Here is a 19,957-nt window from a genome sequence, read left to right as displayed (position 1 = left end):
GTACATTTTCTCTGTTCATGGAAACAACTTGCTAAAACTGAAAGTTTTGTGAGGTGAATCAAATAGTGTACCTAAAGATAATCACAAGTATAAAAACATGGTAACACAAAAAACATTTTTAATGTTTACATTTTGGAAATTCCTTAAATTACATCATCAGCTTTAATATTTCCAACAGAAAGTTGGTTCATAATATTCAAACTACAAAAAGCAACATTAGCATCAAGCTTGTTTTCATATTCATTGGAAAATTCAGAAAGAACAGGTGTAAATGGTAACAACATAATGGAATGTACGATAAAATGTATTGCTTACACGTTTATTGAATAATATTGTTAAGAGAAAGGCTTATATATATACTATCTTTTAAAATAATAATAAATATTAAATAAAAACAGAGGATCCAAAACAAATTGCATTAATGACAACAGGGAGGAAATGATGTTGTTATTTAATGTTGGATGATCATTGAAAATGAAAAGGCTTTCTTGAATTAAGAATTTGTAATTTCTGGTTCTTGAGTCTAGAAGTATGGGGTGGTCATTATTTTCACTATGAAATTGTATACAAGACTTGGGTGGATTAATTAGCTTACAGCACTTGGTGAAATTCCTATGTGCTCATATGCACGTATTTATAGGTTACATGTAGTTTTACCAACGTAGGTAACTTTACATCTACCACAAGTATATTTATATACAACCGATAAATATGTATGAGTATGGAGTGTCTGTTGTTTTAAACATATTTTTAGTTCTAAATGTTGAGTGAATATTAAATGTAGCTTAATTTGTGGGTAACATGTTTTGATTAATTTTTGAATTTGACATTAGAGTATATATATCTTTCTTTGCCAATGAAAGGAGTGTTAAGAACTAGTGGATATTTTGAGATGTGTGACTTTTTGAAAGGTTCTGTTTAAGATTTTTGTGTGGTAGAATGTAAAAAATTAAGAGGTTAAACATTAATTTGTAATGTTTTGACATTTCTGAGTGAAGACAGAAGTAGTCAGAACAGATATTATATGTTCTGTTTAGAAGACTTAGAAAAAGTTTATGCTTAAAAAAGTTTGGTATGAAACTGTCAAAACAAGTTTATAAGCCAATTAAATTTTTCTTATGGTAAATAGATGTGACAGAGAGATTGCTTATTTTGTTTACTTGAAATTATAAAATAAAAAAGCTTAGTTATTTTATCTTCCATTTGACATGTAAAGTATATATAAGGATGTTTTGAATTTAGATATTTTAAAAACTTTTTGTTGTAATCTGTGTTGTGAAAGAGTAAAAAGTACCATCACATACCTTCTGTATAAAACTAGTTTGTAATAAAGCAGACAATTACCCAATCATCAACATTTGTAATAACATAGAAAAGTATTTGCAAGGGTCAGACCTCATGATGGTTCCAACAACACTTGATTTATCTGTCATAGAGATGACCATTAAAAATTAAGTGATTGTTCTGGAGGGATGATTTGGGAAGCTGTTCAAATTTTTGTTGGTTCAAGTTAGAGTGCATAGCATTTGGAAGGGAGCAACTGTTAAATAATTATTTTTAATATTTATTACAAAACATCATTTTTAATTTGATGAATTATTTGAAAATAACCACAGTTTTAGTGATATGAACCTTTACTTTTATTGTCTTTGTGTATTTGATTTTCACCACTACTGTTGATAAAATTCTAATTGAGGAATTTCATTTATGAATTTTATTTAAAACAATAGTGTGGCTCACTAAATTAATACAATATATGAATGTGAAAATTGTACCTTTTAAGTAATTACTAGTTGGGTTTGATATCTTGACAGACTTTCTTGTTTTTTTGTGAGCTTTCTGAATTGCACTTTAAATTCTCTACAGGCCAGGAAATTAATCATTTTTAGAGTAAGGCCATTTTGTCTTGGATATTTCTCATTTTCAAGAACAGCAAAGCCAAAATAAATACTAGAGAGCATTAAGACTGCAGAACACATTAATGTTAACAGAATAGAAATGAGTTTCCCAATTAATTTAATAAATATGACATTAATGCTTTTTTCATTGGGGGCTTGAGAAGCTGGCTTATCCTTCCAAAGTAATTTAAGTATTAACTAACTTTAACAAATCAGACTTGTGAAGTAATAGTACATCAGCTTTCAGATGAAAAATAAAAAAGAGGTATCATGCTGATGTAAAATGCACTGCAACTTTAATAAGATTCCTAATTCTTGCCTCCTTCTGACCCTGAAAATCATGTACACATTTTTCAACTTATTTTTTTCTAATTTTGAAAAAGATCAAACAAAAATCGCAGGGAAAAGTATTGTAAAGGTTACCTGGATTTGATCTCTGACCTTTTAAATTAAGAACAAATTTCAGTTATCTATATCTACATACTAATTTAAATATTCTGCTTTGATAAGGATCAGGCTTATGCATAAAGAAAACAGGTGCTTTATATTATAAGATTTCTAACTTTTATCTCATCCCGACCCCATACTACCTTTGACATAAGAATTATGTATAACGTTCATGCATCCATACCCATTTATTACTTTGTCTAACTTTGAAAAGGATCTTAAAGATCTAATTTCTATCAATAAAATTGAACTCCAACCCAACATATCTGACTACTGCACCAAGATTGACAGAAATCAGTTACATAATTTCTGAACACCAGCCCTTTGAAAGTCTTCAAGGACAGACAGACAGATAAATATCACATTGCCATGATATCAGGTCAGCATTTTATTTCTAAACACTTTTGCTACTTGTAATTTTGTGCAATATATCTAATGTAGGCTAATGCTGATAAACAGTAAAATAGGCCTATACTACATCATGTGATCATAACCTCTAAGTCAGTCATTGTGCACATTGCATTGTGCAACTCACTACTTGTAATTTAGTAATGTTAGCTGTAGCTAGCTAATGTAGTTGGCCTATGCCTTTGGTAGGTTTACAGATAAGATTTATTGAGCCAAATTATTGACATCTTCCAGCTAATGTAGTTGGCCTATGCCTTTGGTAGGTTTGCAGATAAGATTTATTGAGCCAAATTATTGATTTCTTCTATTTCAGTTCATTTTCTAAACAAGAGATAATTCTATATAGTCACAGCAATAGAAATTCTTTCAGACAGGATTATATTAAATTACTCTTGAGACCTTTTTTCTTTTTTATCAGATATATTTTTGTGTCACAGCAATACTAAGTGTGGGGCTTGCATATACCTGATTTGATTTTATTACTTATCAGGATCTCTTAACAGTTTACTCTCAAATTTAAATTCCTTTAGGTGGGCTTAGAGTAAATTAATCTATAAGACCTTGCATGTTTTTAAATACATCAGTCGAAAATGTTTGACCTTCTGTGTCATAAACTGTAACTGGATCTCAAATCACTCAAGGGATGATGGAGCTATGAGCAAAAAGTTTGTATTTGAAAAACAAAACAAAAACTCAGGCATTCTATGAGCCATTATGCTAGTGCTAAAAATTAGGACATAACCTAAATATTTATTGATTGGGGAGAAAAAAAAAGTTATTTTTAATTGCTTCATCTCCATAGAAGAGTTTCAGGACATTCTCCATTTTAAAGCAATTGTGCACTTCACTCTAACTGGCATATGTAAGAGCTGATTTTCACTTTCATGTACTGGTGTCACTGTGGATCTTTTGCAAAGTCCTTCAGGTTTGTTCTTTGAGCACAAATTTTATTATGTTGTCCAGAAATAAATGTCAGAATTCTCACAATGACATTTAGAAGCTGAATATTGAATAACTTATTGTTGGTTGGTTGGTTTAATCCAACTTTTGTTGCTTACAAGCTGTCTTAATTGTCTGCTGTTTCAACTCTACTCAAAGTAAATTTTGCAACCCTCAAGGCAGCATGGATAAGAAAGACTTTCATTTCATTTTCCTCTATGACTTCAAACTTGGATGAAAAGCTACCAAAAGTACATAGAACATCAATCAGGCATTTGGCCATGGAAGTGTTACTGAACATACGGGTTTCAACAGGGAGATGAAAGTCTTGAAGACGATGAAGGTCGTGGAAGGAAGCCATCCTTAGATGAAAACACATTAAGGGAAGCAGTTGAGGCTAATCCTCGCACAACAGTACATGAACTTGCAGAAAAACTAAGCACAAGCAAATCAAGCATTGCTTAACCACCTGAGTGTGATTGGAAAGATGAAAAACTTGAATAAGTGGGTTCTACATGAGATGACTGAAGATCAACAAAATTGGCATTATGAAACTTGCTCTGCGCTGCTATTGTGAAACCGAAATAATCCATTTCTTAAATGGATAGTGACATGCTATGAAAAGGGGATTCTGTGTGATAATTGGAAATGATCTGCACAATGGCTCAATCACAAGACAGCCCCAAAGCATTTTGCAAAGTCCAAGTTTCACCAAAGAAAGGTCATAGTGGCTGTATAGTGGACTGCGGCATTCATCATTCACTACAACTTTTTGAATTCATAGTAAACAATCAGAGCAGACAAATACTGTGAAGAATTGGGCAAAATGCATCAAAGTTGGATATGAAACAATCAGCTTTGGTCAGTTTAAGGGGCTCTTTTCTTCTTCATGACAATGCTTGTCCCCACATGTTAAGGATGATGCTCCAAAAATTGAATAAATTAGGAATCAAGGTTCTATCTCATCCACCTTAATCTTCAGATTTTCATTTTTTGAAGCACTTTGACAACTGTTTGAACAATAAATGCTTTCAAAATCAGGCAGTTGCAGAAGAAGCTTTCAGGAAGATCATTGACCATAGAAACTCTGATTTCCACAGCAGGAACATAAGTAGCATTGTTACACATTGGCAAAAGTGTCTTGAAACAAATAGTGTTTACTTTGATTAAAGCATGTTTTACAACACTGGTTTATACTTTTCCAAAATTATAAGTTCAAATGTGGTATTTATTTCTGGACAACCTAACAATTTCTTGCTACTACTAAGATCCTGTGGTATGGTATGATTCAACAAATTGCATGAAATTTTCACTGCTTATCAGAGCAAAATCTTCCATTTTATACATTTTATGTGATGTATTTGTAACAAGGTAGTTTCTGTAGGTTATAAATCCAGTGGTTTACCCTTTATTTTAGTGTGCAATACTGTTTTGAACTGGGAGGGCATGAAAGCCAAAGGGATACCAAAAGGAGGCCGATGTGGCCATGAATGTTGGTGATTTTCTGAGGGCACCTTGGCCATTTTAAAAATACAGCAGCAATTGCCACCATGAATTTTCTACCCTGCTGTTATCATTCTAACTATAATTTTTGAAATAGCAATTCAATAATGAATTAAATTACTGCATAAGTACTACTTACATAACACCCATTAGCAAAAATTCTAACATACATAAGTTGAAAAATAATCTTATCTCAGAACAAAAGTTTGTTTCTTTTACAAATTTTATCAGAAAATTTCATTTTGCAGAAATATAATTTGATACTAATTTAATTTAATAAATTTGTAAAAGTAATACAATGAAATGTTTTCCTTGACCAATTAAAATTGAAGTTTATTGTCCATATTTTCTGTACTTTTTCATCAGCAACTGTCATCACTTAATGGCATTTTAGTAATTTCATTGTATAGAATTTCTGAAGATTTACAGGTTATCTAAACTATCAAAGGTTTCATTCTTCATTTTATTTTTTGTTCTGATTTTCATATTATGTAATTGATATTATATTCCAATATATTAAAACTTTTATAGGAAAATACATCATTTTTTTTAATTTTACCTAAGTCACTAGTACCTTCTAAAAGAAATTGTTATTAGTGTCACTAAAGTATTTATAAAATTAATATGATGACCATCTGTTTTAGTATTTACATATAAAACTTAATATTTTAATATTCTTAAGACCTAGTCTTCTTTTAAGTCATTGCATGTTTACACAAACTTGTTATTTAAGCTCAAGAGTAAATAATTCATCCAAATAGATTTATGACATTTTCATTTTTCTTTTTAGTGATATGCTCTCTTATGGATGTACACGCCTAGAAATAGGAGTACAAAGTGTGTATGAAGATATTGCTCGTGATACAAACAGGTAATAAGGAGTATTGAAATCTGTGCACAGGGAACTAATTTAACTGCTTTAGAAATTCTTAAGTAGTCATGAAGATTAATTTGTCTGACAGGAACACAATATGAAAATAGTCTATTCATTATATATGTTGATTTTAAAACAACCTTTTCCAAATTGTTTAAATCATTTCTATCCTTTTGTCGTCAGTTTGAAGCATATACATAAATCATATTCCCCATGTTTAATATCAGAATAGTCCTTTTAAATTTGAATTTATTTGATTAGTTTTTAGAATATTTGATTAAATCACAAACACTTAAAATCTATTCTCAACATTCCTGAAGGATTGATTTCAAATTTTCTTGTCTATATTTTTAGTAACATTAGTAGGTTTGCACATAAATATGTAGTTTAAACTCTGAACTTGATTCTGTAAGTTGTTTCAATTAAATAATAGTAGACTTTTTTTTCTAATTTTAATTAATCAATGTATTTTATCATATTTTATCAACCACTAAACAAAATGAGTATTTTAATGACTATAGTGATATTGTTGAAATTATATATAAATTAGAAAAATTTGATTTTTGAAATGAGTTGAGAGTATTGTAAAAAAAAGAAAAAGAAACATTCTCTACTGTATACCAGAACACTCGAATGACCTTAATATTAATCCTATCAATATGGTCAAATTTTATGTCATTGTGTTTGTTGACTCATGTTAAAAAATTTTATTCAGCTACAATTTTATGAACTTGTTAGTGAGTTTGGTTTGAAATTGAAGATTATAATTGAGGTTGTAGTATTATACATTAATTAATCTTAGTTTAATGGTAAGTTTTAAAACCACACCTAAATATTGATTTTTATGTGTTGTATATGAATACAGCATTGGTTCAAATTAGATGTTTATGATGTCCAAGTACAAAGTCTATAGTTTCTTACAAATTAGGCACTTAAAATACCTACACTGACAAGCTATAATATAAAATAAGAACATCCTATCTTTTCCATTTGCTGAGATACACTTCATGTACTGGATCAAACCCATTGGTTCTGCTCACCTCTTTCCATTTTTGGAAACACTCCCTTATATACACTAACTTCTATCTGTGACATGTAAATAACCAATCAAAAGCTTGGAACGTCTTCCTAGTGTTTTCTCAGCAGTATTGAAATATTATGAAATTGACTTTTTCGTTACAAACAAGATTTTAAGTAGGTTGGTTAGTCTTTAGTTTGCTCAAAATGTCAATGCTTTAGACCCAAGTACAGCTTAGTTACTGAGCTTAATAAATTATAGTAGAATTTTATGGTATTAATACAGTAATTTATGATTTTTTAGTTATTTCAAATATATATCTGAAACCTTGAAAAAAATATTTAGTTTCACATTCTCCACATGTGAAATTTATAAGGCTTAGCAACCTAAGGCAAGCAGCAAAGGATTACAAAGTTCATTATTTGTTATGCTTCTTTATTTACTATTTTATGTTTTAAGAAGAATAAGTCTGTAAACAGTAATAATGTATATATATGTACAGTGTACTAAAACTGAAATGCAACCGTTTGCAAGATACTAGTCCACTAAAACACAGCCAGGACAGGTCATTTTACCAGGGTCAGTTTTGTCATCTTCAACACGGTAACATGAATGCTAGCCAGGCATGGCTGATGTGTTCAGGATAATAAAAATAATAAATAAATATAAATGTTTAAAGTTACAAGATTTAAGCTAAATCATTTGTAATCATTTTAGAACAAATAAAAGTATTTATATTTATTTCCTAATTCTCTATGGTGGTCATGAGTTTAGTCAAATTGACCAACTCCATACAGAGTTAGAGTAGAAAAAATAACAGACAAAACATATAGTTTTACTGAAAAAAAAATTCAAATATATTTAGGAAGTTGTGAAGATTACAAAATTGATATACAAGATTTTTGGGACAAACAATACTTTTTTAATCATAATATGAAAACCACTTTGCACTCAGACTAGTAATGAAACAGTCTTGATATATTCACAGACAAACCTTTAGTAAAAATAATTTAAAAATTTGATTATTTGTGTACAAAAGACTTGCACTATTTACTAAAAGTCTACCAAATTTAAGAAGTTGCACATGTATTAAAAGTTATAGTATAAATACTTAGCATAAGAAAAAGTGTGTATGAACTGTATATTTATGCTAAAGTGTACATGAACTTATGTATTTTATACAGGGTCCATCGTGAAATACCTAGCTCGTTGCAGAGGGTTAACATAATATACATGAGTTCATCTCCACATTTGCACAATTAAATATTTATTGTAGCATGTGTAACTTCTAGTAGACTTCTAGTAAAGATTACAAATCTCTTGTGCAAAAGAATCAAATTTGTTAATTTAATGTTTTACTAAAAATTTGTTTGTGAAAATATCAAGTGTTTTGTTACTAGTCCTAATTCTTCATCCTAAAAATCTCAAGTACTATTTGCATAAACTCTAAAACCTTCTAAATACATTTCAAATGTTTGTTTTCAGTAAGACTTTATATTTTGTTATTTTTTATACTCTAATTATGTGGGGTCTGTCATTTGACTAATCTCATATCCATCATAAAAAAATTAGGAAATATAAATTATGCTTTTTTCAATCTAAAATGATTACTTATTATAACATAAAAATACAAATGTTTTGCTTAAGTAGCTTAAGTCTCATAATGCTATATATTTAGTGTTTTAGTGGACTAGTATTTTGCTAATATACAGTCACATATCAATTATTATACATTGTATATATAGATTATTACTATTTAGAAATAAATTATTAAACTTATTGTTTCTTAAAATATAGAACAATAAATAAAGAACTAAAGCAAACAGTTATCTCTTCTAGCTATCACCCTTGAACTCAGTTTCTGCTGGACATAGGTGGTTAAACTTTTACCCATGAAGAATATCAAACAATTTCTTTTTTTTTTAGTGTTATATATACAGTTGAATAACCAAAAAAAGTCGTATATAACTACACTGATACCAATAGGATTACATTACTTTATTAAGCTTACTAACCAAGATGTATTTAGATTTTAAAACATATGAAACTTAAACAGACTAAAGACACAGTCTATCTCCTTAAAATTTTTGATCAAAAGAAAGTGTTAACCTTTTCACAGATTAAAATGACTGACAAAATTGCTCTGGGGATACTCTAATTTGTTGATTAGGTATTCAAGTGTCCTGTATTGAAGTAAGTGTATTTAAGGGACTATTTCCAAAGAAGGAAAAGTGTTGAACGGGGCCACCATGTTTGATTCAGTACATAACTCGTATCTCATCAAAATAAAGATATGAGGTTCTTATTTTATATTCTAGTTTGTCAGTATTAGTAATTTGAGTTCTTAATTTGTACAAAACTATAGCCTTAGTATTTTGACATTTCAAGCATCTAATTTTATACAGTGCTGCATTCAACATACCATGTGACTCACTAAAATCTATATTTTTGTGTGTTCTTTTAATATTTACTTTTATAGTAAGAAATTAACTCATATGTAATATTAAAGTTTGAATTATAATCTGCAATTTGATTCCATTTGGTATAAATTCATAAAATAGTAATTTGATAAAATTTTGAATTCAAGTCAACAAATGTGATGATGTTGCCTTTGTGACCAATTGCAAAAGGATTAAAATTAAACTAAAATAAACTACTCTACAATTCCTTGTAACATTTGTAGAGGTGACCTCACACTTTAACAATGCACTATTGTCTGGGGTGATGGTTAAGGCAAGATATAAGTTGTACTTGACTTGAAGACTAAGCATCTTGAATCATGTTTAGCATTTCATTTATAATGAATATCCTTTTTCTCAACTATAACATATAGTTCATGTAGTCTGTAATTTTTATAGATTAATGTTTTATTTGATAACTACCTACCATAGTGTTAATGTGTTGCATTATAAATAAAACATGGTGTTTTTTTTTCTGTAGAGGTCATACGGTAAAAGCAGTCTGTGAGTCTTTTCAACTAGCAAAAGATGCTGGATTCAAAGTTGTAGCTCATATGATGCCTGATCTTCCCAATGTGGACTTTGAGCGAGATGTCGAACAGTTTATTGTATGAATAAGCTCAGTTCTTTTATTGCTGAGTATAAATTACAACATTTGTTTGGTATATGTCACTATAATGATTGCTGCTTAAAACTCCAAATTCTTGCACTTGTGAACTATCAAAAATGTGTTATAAATATGAAAGTAATAAATAAAGATTTTAATTGTTTATGTGCATTATTACTAATATGGCTGGGAGCAATTTTATCTATTTTTAATTTAATTAAGAGATTATTGAATTAATAATGCAAAAGTTTGTAATAGATCCTGAATTTAAAAAAAAATCGCAGATTTCTTTAACTCTAGGCAATCTGTGTAAGAAATCTAGTAAAAACTTGTAGTTGATGATTAAAATAAGTTGGTAACATTTTCTTCAAATCAGATGCCTTAAGGTATTTGGTAGATGGATCAAAACTATAGGATTTGTACCAATTTATGCACAATCACGTTATATGATGTTTTTTGTATTAAAAAATGCTTATTTTAGACTTGTGGATAACTAGTTGTTGCCTTAAAATATATAGTTTTGGTACAATTAATAAAAATAACTATAAAATATGCATGTGACTGGCTGATATTGATAGCTCTCATACAAGTAATGTTATAATTGGAAACAGCTGTAAAAGTGCTCATAAACTGTGGCCTTAAAATTACAGCATACCAAATATTTATGTATTAATTGCTACAGTGTACTATGTGCACATGATTATGTAGCATAAATAGTTAGTTAAACAGAAATACAAATAAGTTTTGATATTAATAAGTAAAATAGAAATAATATTTACTGTTTGTGCCATATAATACATACAGACTCAGTGAACAATGGTATTAATAAGTTATTAACACTGTTATTTGTAGTAGTTATAATGTTTTTAGTTTTGTGCAGGAATTTTTTGAAAACCCAGCATTTCGAGCAGATGGGTTAAAGATCTATCCAACGTTAGTAATAAGAGGTACAGGTCTATATGAGCTCTGGAAGACTGGCCGCTACAGAAGTTATCCTCCAAATACTTTGGTTGAACTAATTGCAAGGATACTAGCCTTAGTTCCACCCTGGACAAGAGTTTATAGAGTACAGAGGCAAGTATTCTCTGAAGAATTAACATACTATCTCATTGAAATAAATAGCAAAACTTGTAGTTTTTTAGACCAGTTACAAATCGGCAAGTTAAACAGAAATAAAGCAGTGGAAAGTGTCATGTTTTTTAGAGAATGTTGTACTTTGTATATAAAATAATTTTTTTCGTATGCAAGTAAGATTATTAGAAAAACATTTTGGTATATTTGACTGATGTAAGAAAATTTTCAATAGATAAAGATTCTTTCTAAATGATTTCACTTTTTTGCAATATTATTTCTAGAAAATCATCTTACTGAAAAAAAGCAAAACAAAAAAAATTTGGAAAACCCTTACAATTTACTACAATGCAAAATACAGGTACATTTTTGTAGAAGGTAATACATAAAATTAATCTTGGTGGCCATAATTGAATTCAGTTAGGGCAATTTTCTACATAGTAAACGTGTACTGAAAATTCGAGCTGGGAATTTCAGGGCGTGCTCAAAGCAAAAAATAATACATTAATTTTGAAAAAAAAAACTAATAGATGCTTTCAAGTATTTGTGTTCATACTCGTGTGGGTTTTGAGTTAAGACAGAGTACCAAAATATGTGATATAGAGAACAAATCTTTGCAAATGTTTTGATAGTTTTTATTTATTTTAAATTTTATTTTTTATTTCTGACCTAAATTTTTCATGATGTAATTTTTCAAATTTGGTCATCAAAAACTTTTGCATTCAAAATGGCAACCACTCTCATACTTAGTCTGTATTTCCATCTGCTTTGGAAAAATTGTAATTGATTAGTAGCTAATGATAATGAATTTTGGTCTTTTATTTTGTGATTTCTTTTTGTAATAGTTAATGTTTAAGTAATATTATCTATTTATACTTAAAATGAATAATGTTGTAGCAGTGAGAAGGTTAAACTGAAACATAAACTTGGAATTTTTTGAATGTGTAAAACTGTTATATTCCTAATCATGTTGAGTTAATTGTTGGGATTCCAACCTTGGATATTTGACACACGAGGATTTACATTATTAAGGTCTTTTATTGATAGCTTACAAATAAATTTGCTTATTATTTTGTTATAACTATTGGTTTGAAAAAGTACAAGGCCATATGAATATCATAATAAATAATCTGAAAATTAGTTTTTATATGATTGTCAACTACTTGAACTAATATCTGGAACTTTTGATAACTTTGGATGTTTCAATGAGAAAAGTAGTTTGATACAAAACTAAATTGGCCTTACAAAACATTAATTTCAAGTGTTTGCATAATTACACAATTTTTGGCTTGTGTGTTTCATTGTTGTTATGGGGTTTTTTCTTACTATTTCAGTACTAAATTGTAAGCATTTTCAAAGTTTATCCAAAATTTATATTTATCTCATCGTGCAATAAATTTATTTCTCTCTTTACAAAAATAAACTGAAATATTTTTGGTTAGCAATACTGTGTTAGTTGCTCACACAGCAGCAGCAGCAGCAAAAAAAAAAAAAAAAATCAAAATTCTGAAGTTTATAAGTAAAGCTTTTAAGGCTTATCAAAGTTGTTTGTTTTTAAAGGCATTTCATTAACAAGGCTATAGAATAGAAGTAATAAAAATATCATAAAAAGAAGAGTAACTGGGACCATTAGTTCATGCATATCTTGGTAACTAGATATTTTATACAAAATTCCATGATGAGTTACTGTGTTCTGAATTATAATTCAGTTCAACATGTGTTGTTATGCTCAGTGTTTACTGTTACTGTGCATGAAAGTTACTACTGCAAAATTCCTAAAGCTAAAAAAAAAAGTTTCTTTAACATATTTATCTTTATAGATTGGATAGCATAAAAATATGTATTGGCATGCAATACAGTGTTTGAAAAGTGGATTTACTTGTGTGTTTTACTGTGATATCTGTCAAATTAATGTCTAGGGATATTCCGATGCCTCTTGTGACATCTGGTGTAGAACATGGAAACCTAAGAGAGCTTGCTCTGGCACGTATGAAAGATCTTGGAACAAAGTGTCGAGATGTACGGACACGGGAGGTAGGCATACAAGAAATCCACCACAAAGTTCAGCCTTATGAGGTGAGAAAAGACATCTATGTTATGAATTTGTAGATTTAAAAAAAATACATTTTAATCTGTGCATTTCCTGTTGAGATAATACATTTTATGTACAAATAATTAATTTCTGTAAAATTAAAAAATGTACAAAAAATAAAAGGAAATATTTCACTAAAAATAAGCATGTGCTTAAATTGATGATGGTAGCCAATGAATATTAAAATGACCAATCAGAGCAGAAACTAAAAAGTAAGTGTTCTTTATCAAGTACTGTGATACTTAGTCTTAAATTATATGAATAATTTATAAATATGTACAGAAAGCAAGAACTGAGGATTTAAAAACTGATATAAAAAAGTCTGCACCAAAATATGTAACAAATGAAAATTATGAAATCACTTTGACAACAAAGTTAACATGAAATGTAAATTATAGCTAAGATTACAATAGAGTGAAAAACAAGAGTACAGAGATAATGCTGTGATCAACTGAAAGAATTCCTTATCACTTTTGCAATACTGAAATAAGGAGAAATCACAACGGCAGTGACAGTAAAGTTACAGAAAGTGATAATACAGAAGTACTGATATGCAGGAGTAAAAAAGGAGAAAATTAAAATACTGCTACTACTATGTTAAAATGATTGAGAATTAGAATACAGAACTACTATTGTAATAAAATGAACACAAAATGAAGATGTACAACTAATATATGAGCAAATTTTCAGAATACAGAAATATTGAATAACAAATTTAACAAGACATCAGAAAACAGAAGCACTCTATGATAAATTGGAGTAAAAATCAGAATACAGAACTACTATATGATAAAATGAACAATAAAGGAAAATTACTAGTATAAAAGAGTGAAAAAGAATTAAAAATGCAGGACTACTAATAAAATGAAAATACAAAACTTGTGTTGGTGAGAACAGAAAATAATTACAATAAAGTGAAGACAAATAAATAATGAGATTTAATAAATGTTTATGGTAGGCAGAGCATGAATAGCCTTTTATGTAGCTTTGTGCTTGAAAACAAATAAATGTATCTTTATTTTTCTGTCACTCTTTCTCTGAACGTTTTTTTAACTTGTTAATTCTTTGTTTTAGGTAGAGCTTATTAGAAGAGATTATGTTGCCAATGGTGGCTGGGAGACATTCTTATCGTATGAAGACCCTGAACAAGATATTCTCATAGGTTTACTGAGGCTAAGGAAATGTTCACAGGAAACATTTAGGAATGAACTTAAAGGTGGTGTTTCTATAGTTCGAGAATTACACGTGTATCCTTTTCTTTTGTTTTTCATTATTTTGATAATTGCTAATCAACAGGTGTTAAGCAAAATGGGAGGAAGGGAAATCCCCCATAGGTTATTTTACAAGTTCTAACAGTAATGTGATTTTTCTTTATTCTATCAAAGAATTATTGTCAGAAAAAGCTCTATAGTCTAAGCCATTCATACTAAATTAACTTAGTTTAGCTTGGTTATGTTGAACTGTAGAAGAATTGTAAACAAAATGAAGGACAAGGAACAGTTACTTTGATATTTGATATGTCATATCTTTAAAAACTATCATACTTGGACTTGTGGATTGCTTATACTCGATTAAATTTCATAGTATTAAATATTTGATTATATTACTAGTTATGAATATTTTATCAGAGCTTTTACTAAGCAAGTGAAGTGCAGGGCTCCTGTTGAAGGGCTAAAGTTCACAATAAAAAACAAAATTTAACTTGGGGAATGTTTTTGTTCAGGCTCCTGGTGAAAACTTTTAAATGGGATAAAATTTGCAATAAAAAAATAATATAGTGAATTTTAATATAATTCATATAATTAAAATTTTGAACAATTTTTGCCACATTCTTTAAAGTTAAGTAGTACACCTTATCCAAGTTTTTATTGCTTATATTACTTTGGACAGATGAGATAAAATAGATACAAATTTAGGATTTTATTGATGTTCTGTTTAAAAATGCAGGATATTTAATTGCATTTAATTAACATTATAATCTTTCACATATAAAAAAAATCATACTTCTTAGTGAAGTATTTATAATAAACTGAAGTAGAGATATGTCCATGAATATGTTGAGTATTTGTTATGAATAATCCTTATGCAAAGTAATTTTCCATTTAAGATTAAAGATACTTTACTTCATCTCAAAAATCTGAAATTTGCTTTGTTTAGTGCCTAAAACCTCCTAAATATGTTTCAAACTTTTATCAATAAAACATATTTTATTTGGTATTTTCTCTACTCTGTCTCTACAGGATCGATGAGTTTAACCAACCTTGTAACTACCAAAAAAAACTAAGTAAATTACATTTTTTTCGTTTTAGAATGACTTTAAATTGTAACATAAAAGTGCATTTATTTATCCTAAATAGTTTAAGCTTGTAACATTATAAATCTATATGTATATATAATTAAAATTTTATGATTTTATTGTAGTATGAACCATGTGTTACAATTATCCACAGTATTGTAACTTAGTAAATAACTTGGTATGTGCAGCTCACTTTACACTGTCAAATTACATAAGCCACAAGCTGATATGAACTGCTCACATGTATGCCTTGTGAAACATTTTTATTGTATTATTATTTATTGTTACTTAATCTAATCTTAACTAACCTAAAAATATCCCTATTTTTACATTTTAGTTACTTTTATAATAATAAATGAAGGAAAAACAAGAAACAAAGTACTAACCACCCTTTTTTTTTGCTGTTAATTGTTGAAGACTTTTAACCCTCCTTTCTTATATTACTTGTAGTAATTAAATAAATATTTTTTTATTCAATTAAATAATGCAGCAAAGAACACAGGCTGAAACATGCAAAAAGTAGATAATTTTCCCTATATCTAACAATGGAACAAGAGCTGTTACAAGTTTATTAAAGCTAGTTGTTAACTTCCCCATGAGAATGAAGGTTCTATTCTGACTGAAACAGATTATTTGTTGTTCATAACACAATATTATATATGTCATTTGATAGATGGAAATCTTGACTTTCTGTTGATTATAGATAATATGTAATTAAATGTAAGAGGGAACTATAAACTAATCATGAAAGGGAGGTTGTGACAGAAGGAGGTATGTTTTTTGTTTAACTGTAATGAAACAAAATTGAAGGCTTTAAAATTATGGTTTGTTTGTGCAATTATGGCTTTATAGTGAACAATTTTTGTTTAGTTTCATACTTTTTGAAAGGATGGTGAATAAAATGATGCCTGGAGAAAATGTGTAACACCAGGGTAAATTCAGGGTATTTATTATTACTGCATTGTAGACTTAAGAACTTGAAACTTGTGTACTATTAAAATAAGAATTATTAGCTAATATTTTATGCTATACTTATTGATATAACATAAGCAGAAAGCAGTTCATTAAAATTAAGACTTTCATGTATAGTAAAGGATATCTGGGGCAAAATACATTAATACAATTTTGAAGTAAGACAAACTTTGTGTCATGCACAATAAAGGATATCAAGAGCAAACAGTAAATTTGTATATGTTTTCTTCAAGTAAAAATACTTAATGCTATATACTAAAGGTTCTTTTCCTAATATGTTGTTATTTCTAATTTGTCAACAACAAGAAATAAAGGTAATAGGCAATTTATTTTGAATCATACCATTTATTTTGCACATGGGCTACATGGTGAAGTTAGAGTATAGTTGATCCTGTTTTTGAACTACTGCCTAGAGGTAAGGCAACTAATGAGCAACACCAGTTGCATATAGTAACATAGATGCAATTCTTTTAATGCACCCACAATGTAGGAGCATCAACAGCAAATAAATTTGAATCTTAAATCAGTGTTAGTGCAGCCTTTTATAAAGCTATATGTAACATATATAGAGATGTACAGAAACGTAGAGTAGCAAAGACAGTATTGAAAATACTTGACATAATGAAATTAGTTATTGTAAATATTAAAGAGTAGTAAAATGAAATAATGGTCATTTTGTGCAGACAAAAGTTATAATTTTTCACAATTAATAAAACAAAATTCATAATTGCAAAAAAAAAAGTTATTGGATTAACATTATCAAGTATTTTCTGTCTATAAACTATCAAAATCTAAGAGACTACTGTAAGAAAAGTTTGGAACATGTGTAAAAAATCAGACTTTCTTGTATGGGCATTACATATCAAATACTGTTCCAGTAGAACCATGTGTGCTGGTATTTTTGAATATTACATATAGAATCACTTACCTGTTTTTTATAAGTGCATTAAAGTTGATGTATTTTACCTTTTCTAAGGTAATTGTTTGGGAATCTATTTATTACAGTCTACAAGCTGTAAATTGTGATAAGATGTACATTATTATGTTTATCATATCTCCAATCTGTTTGGTAAACCATGGTACTGGGCAAAAGAACCCATTGAAACTGGTAATAGCAGACATATTGTGGTTAATATTGTGTTCAATACATTCTCTTGTAATTTCAAACTTAAGTTTTTAGAATACATATTAAGTTAAACCTATTGCAACAGGTCAAAGGCCATGTCATTGTGTTTGTTGACTTGCATTTAAACTTTCATTGAACTACTATTTTATGAATTTATGTTAATAAGTGTGAAATCAAGTTGTAGATCATAATTTAAAATTCATTATTATATGTGATTTAATTGCTTAATTTAAAAGTAAATATTAAAAGAACACACCAAGATATGGATTTTAGTGAGTCACATGGTATGTTGAATGCAGCACTATTTAAAATATTGGCAAGCTAATATATAAAGTAAGAACCTTGTATCTTTTTATTTTCCTGAGATATGGCTTGTGTACTGAATCAAACATGACAGTCCTGTTCAACTCTTTTCCATTTTTGGAAATGGTCCCTTATATCCACTTGATTCAATATATGACATTTAAATAACTAATTGACAGATTAGAACAGTGGTTCCCAACCAGAGGTGCAAGATAACATTTTTAAAAATTTTTTTGGCCACCTTCACCTTTATTCTTAAATAAATAATTACTATGAGGGGTGCAAGAACATATTAAAATTTTTTAGGGGTGAGGGGCATAAAAAAGATTGGAAACCACTGGATTAGAGTTTTACCAGAGTAGTTTCAATAGTCATTTTAATCTGTGAAAAGGTAATCACATTCTTTCAATTAAAAATTTCAAGGAGATAGACTGTGTCTTTAGTCTGCTTGAAGTTTCATGCTTTTTTGAAATCTAAATACATCTTAGTTATTAAACTTAAAAAAGTAGTGTAATTCCATTGGTATCAATGCAGTTGTATATGATTTTTTAGTTATTTAACTGTATATATAAAACCTAAAAAAAATTTATTTGATATCCTCCACATGAAAAAAATTAGCAACCTACATTTAGCAGAAACTGAGTTCAAGGGTCATAGCTACAAGAGATTATTGTTTGCTTTAGTTCCTTATTTATTGTTCTATATTTTAAGAAACAATAAGTTTAACTTATTTCTAAATAGTAATTATCTATATATACATACATAATGTATAATAATTGATATGTGACTATGTTAGCAAAATACTAATCCACTAAAATGCAGCCAAGACAGGAAAGACTAAAGGTCAGTTTTACATTACTGGATATGGAACATGAGTGTACATGCACTGCATCAGTACAGTTTATTTGATGTTAGCTGAGCATGACTGGAAGGTCAGTATAATAAAAAAATAATAAAGATATAGTGTTATGAGACTTAAGCTACTTAGACTAAACGTTTGTATTTTTGTGTTATAATATATAGTCATTCTAGCATGAAAAAAGTATAATTTATATTTCCTAATTTTTTTTATAACAGTTACAAGGTTGGTCAAGTGACAGACCCCACATAATTAGAGTATGAAAAAATAAAATATAAAATCTTAAAATTGTACTGCAAACAAACATTTGAAATGTATTTAGGAGGTTTTAAAGATTTTGGAAATATTTAAGATTTTTGGGATGAAGAATAGTTTTTTAATCATAATGTGAATTTACTTGGTACTCAGACTAGTAACAAAACAGACTCTATTTTCACAAAGAAATCTTCAGTAAAAATATTTCATTAAAAGAATTATTTTTTTGTTTACATAGTACTTGTAATCTTTACTAAAAATCTTCCAAATTTTGTGAAGATAAACCTGCTGTATCAAAAGTTATAATGCAAGTACTTAATGTGTGTAAATGTGTAGACAAACTCTTTAATATTATAGCAATACCATAGTGAAAGGATTAACAGATTTGCATTATAGTGTAGTATTTTCATTTTGTGTTAAAATATTTGTATCATATAAAGGCAAGTTTGGGAAATTTGTCAAATATATAAATGCCAGACTGTTAGCCATATATGATCATTTGGTAAACTTGTGTTAATAAAATCCATTAGTTTGGTTACTGATATACCCAGACTGCATTTTCTATTCATATGAAATTACAAAACCAAAATGTATTATAGCAATTTGGAGCATGCAATTTTATCTGAAGATAATGATGGAAATTAATGTACTATTTTTTTCTCTGTGTCTTTACTAACCTTACTTAAAGTGAAAAAAATTAAGCTAGCATGTAGAGGAAAGTGTTATTAAATAAATATATACTAAAAGAAGTTTCATCTACACACACAAAATCATTTGGAGTGCAGTCAAGGGTCACATTCCATTAGTAATTCACCTGGTATGGAACTAAA

General features: G+C 28.6%; 1 protein-coding gene across 1 annotated transcript in view; it reads left to right on the top strand.

Moving 5' to 3' along the window:
- Positions 1-19,957, top strand: part of Elp3 (elongator complex protein 3) — a 61,368-nt gene that overhangs the window by 35,457 nt on the left and 5,954 nt on the right. The window contains exons 9-13 of the mRNA XM_076464072.1: positions 5,986-6,066; positions 10,028-10,154; positions 11,034-11,227; positions 13,144-13,300; positions 14,391-14,563. Coding sequence (XP_076320187.1) covers positions 5,986-6,066; positions 10,028-10,154; positions 11,034-11,227; positions 13,144-13,300; positions 14,391-14,563 — 732 coding nt within the window. The remainder of the gene's footprint in view (positions 1-5,985; positions 6,067-10,027; positions 10,155-11,033; positions 11,228-13,143; positions 13,301-14,390; positions 14,564-19,957) is intronic.

Source organism: Tachypleus tridentatus, chromosome 10, assembly GCF_004210375.1.
Source record: "Tachypleus tridentatus isolate NWPU-2018 chromosome 10, ASM421037v1, whole genome shotgun sequence".
In the NCBI taxonomy this organism is placed as follows: Eukaryota; Metazoa; Arthropoda; class Merostomata; order Xiphosura; family Limulidae; genus Tachypleus; species Tachypleus tridentatus.
Note: the sequence above shows the minus strand (reverse complement) of the source record. Positions and strands in the feature narration are given on the sequence as shown.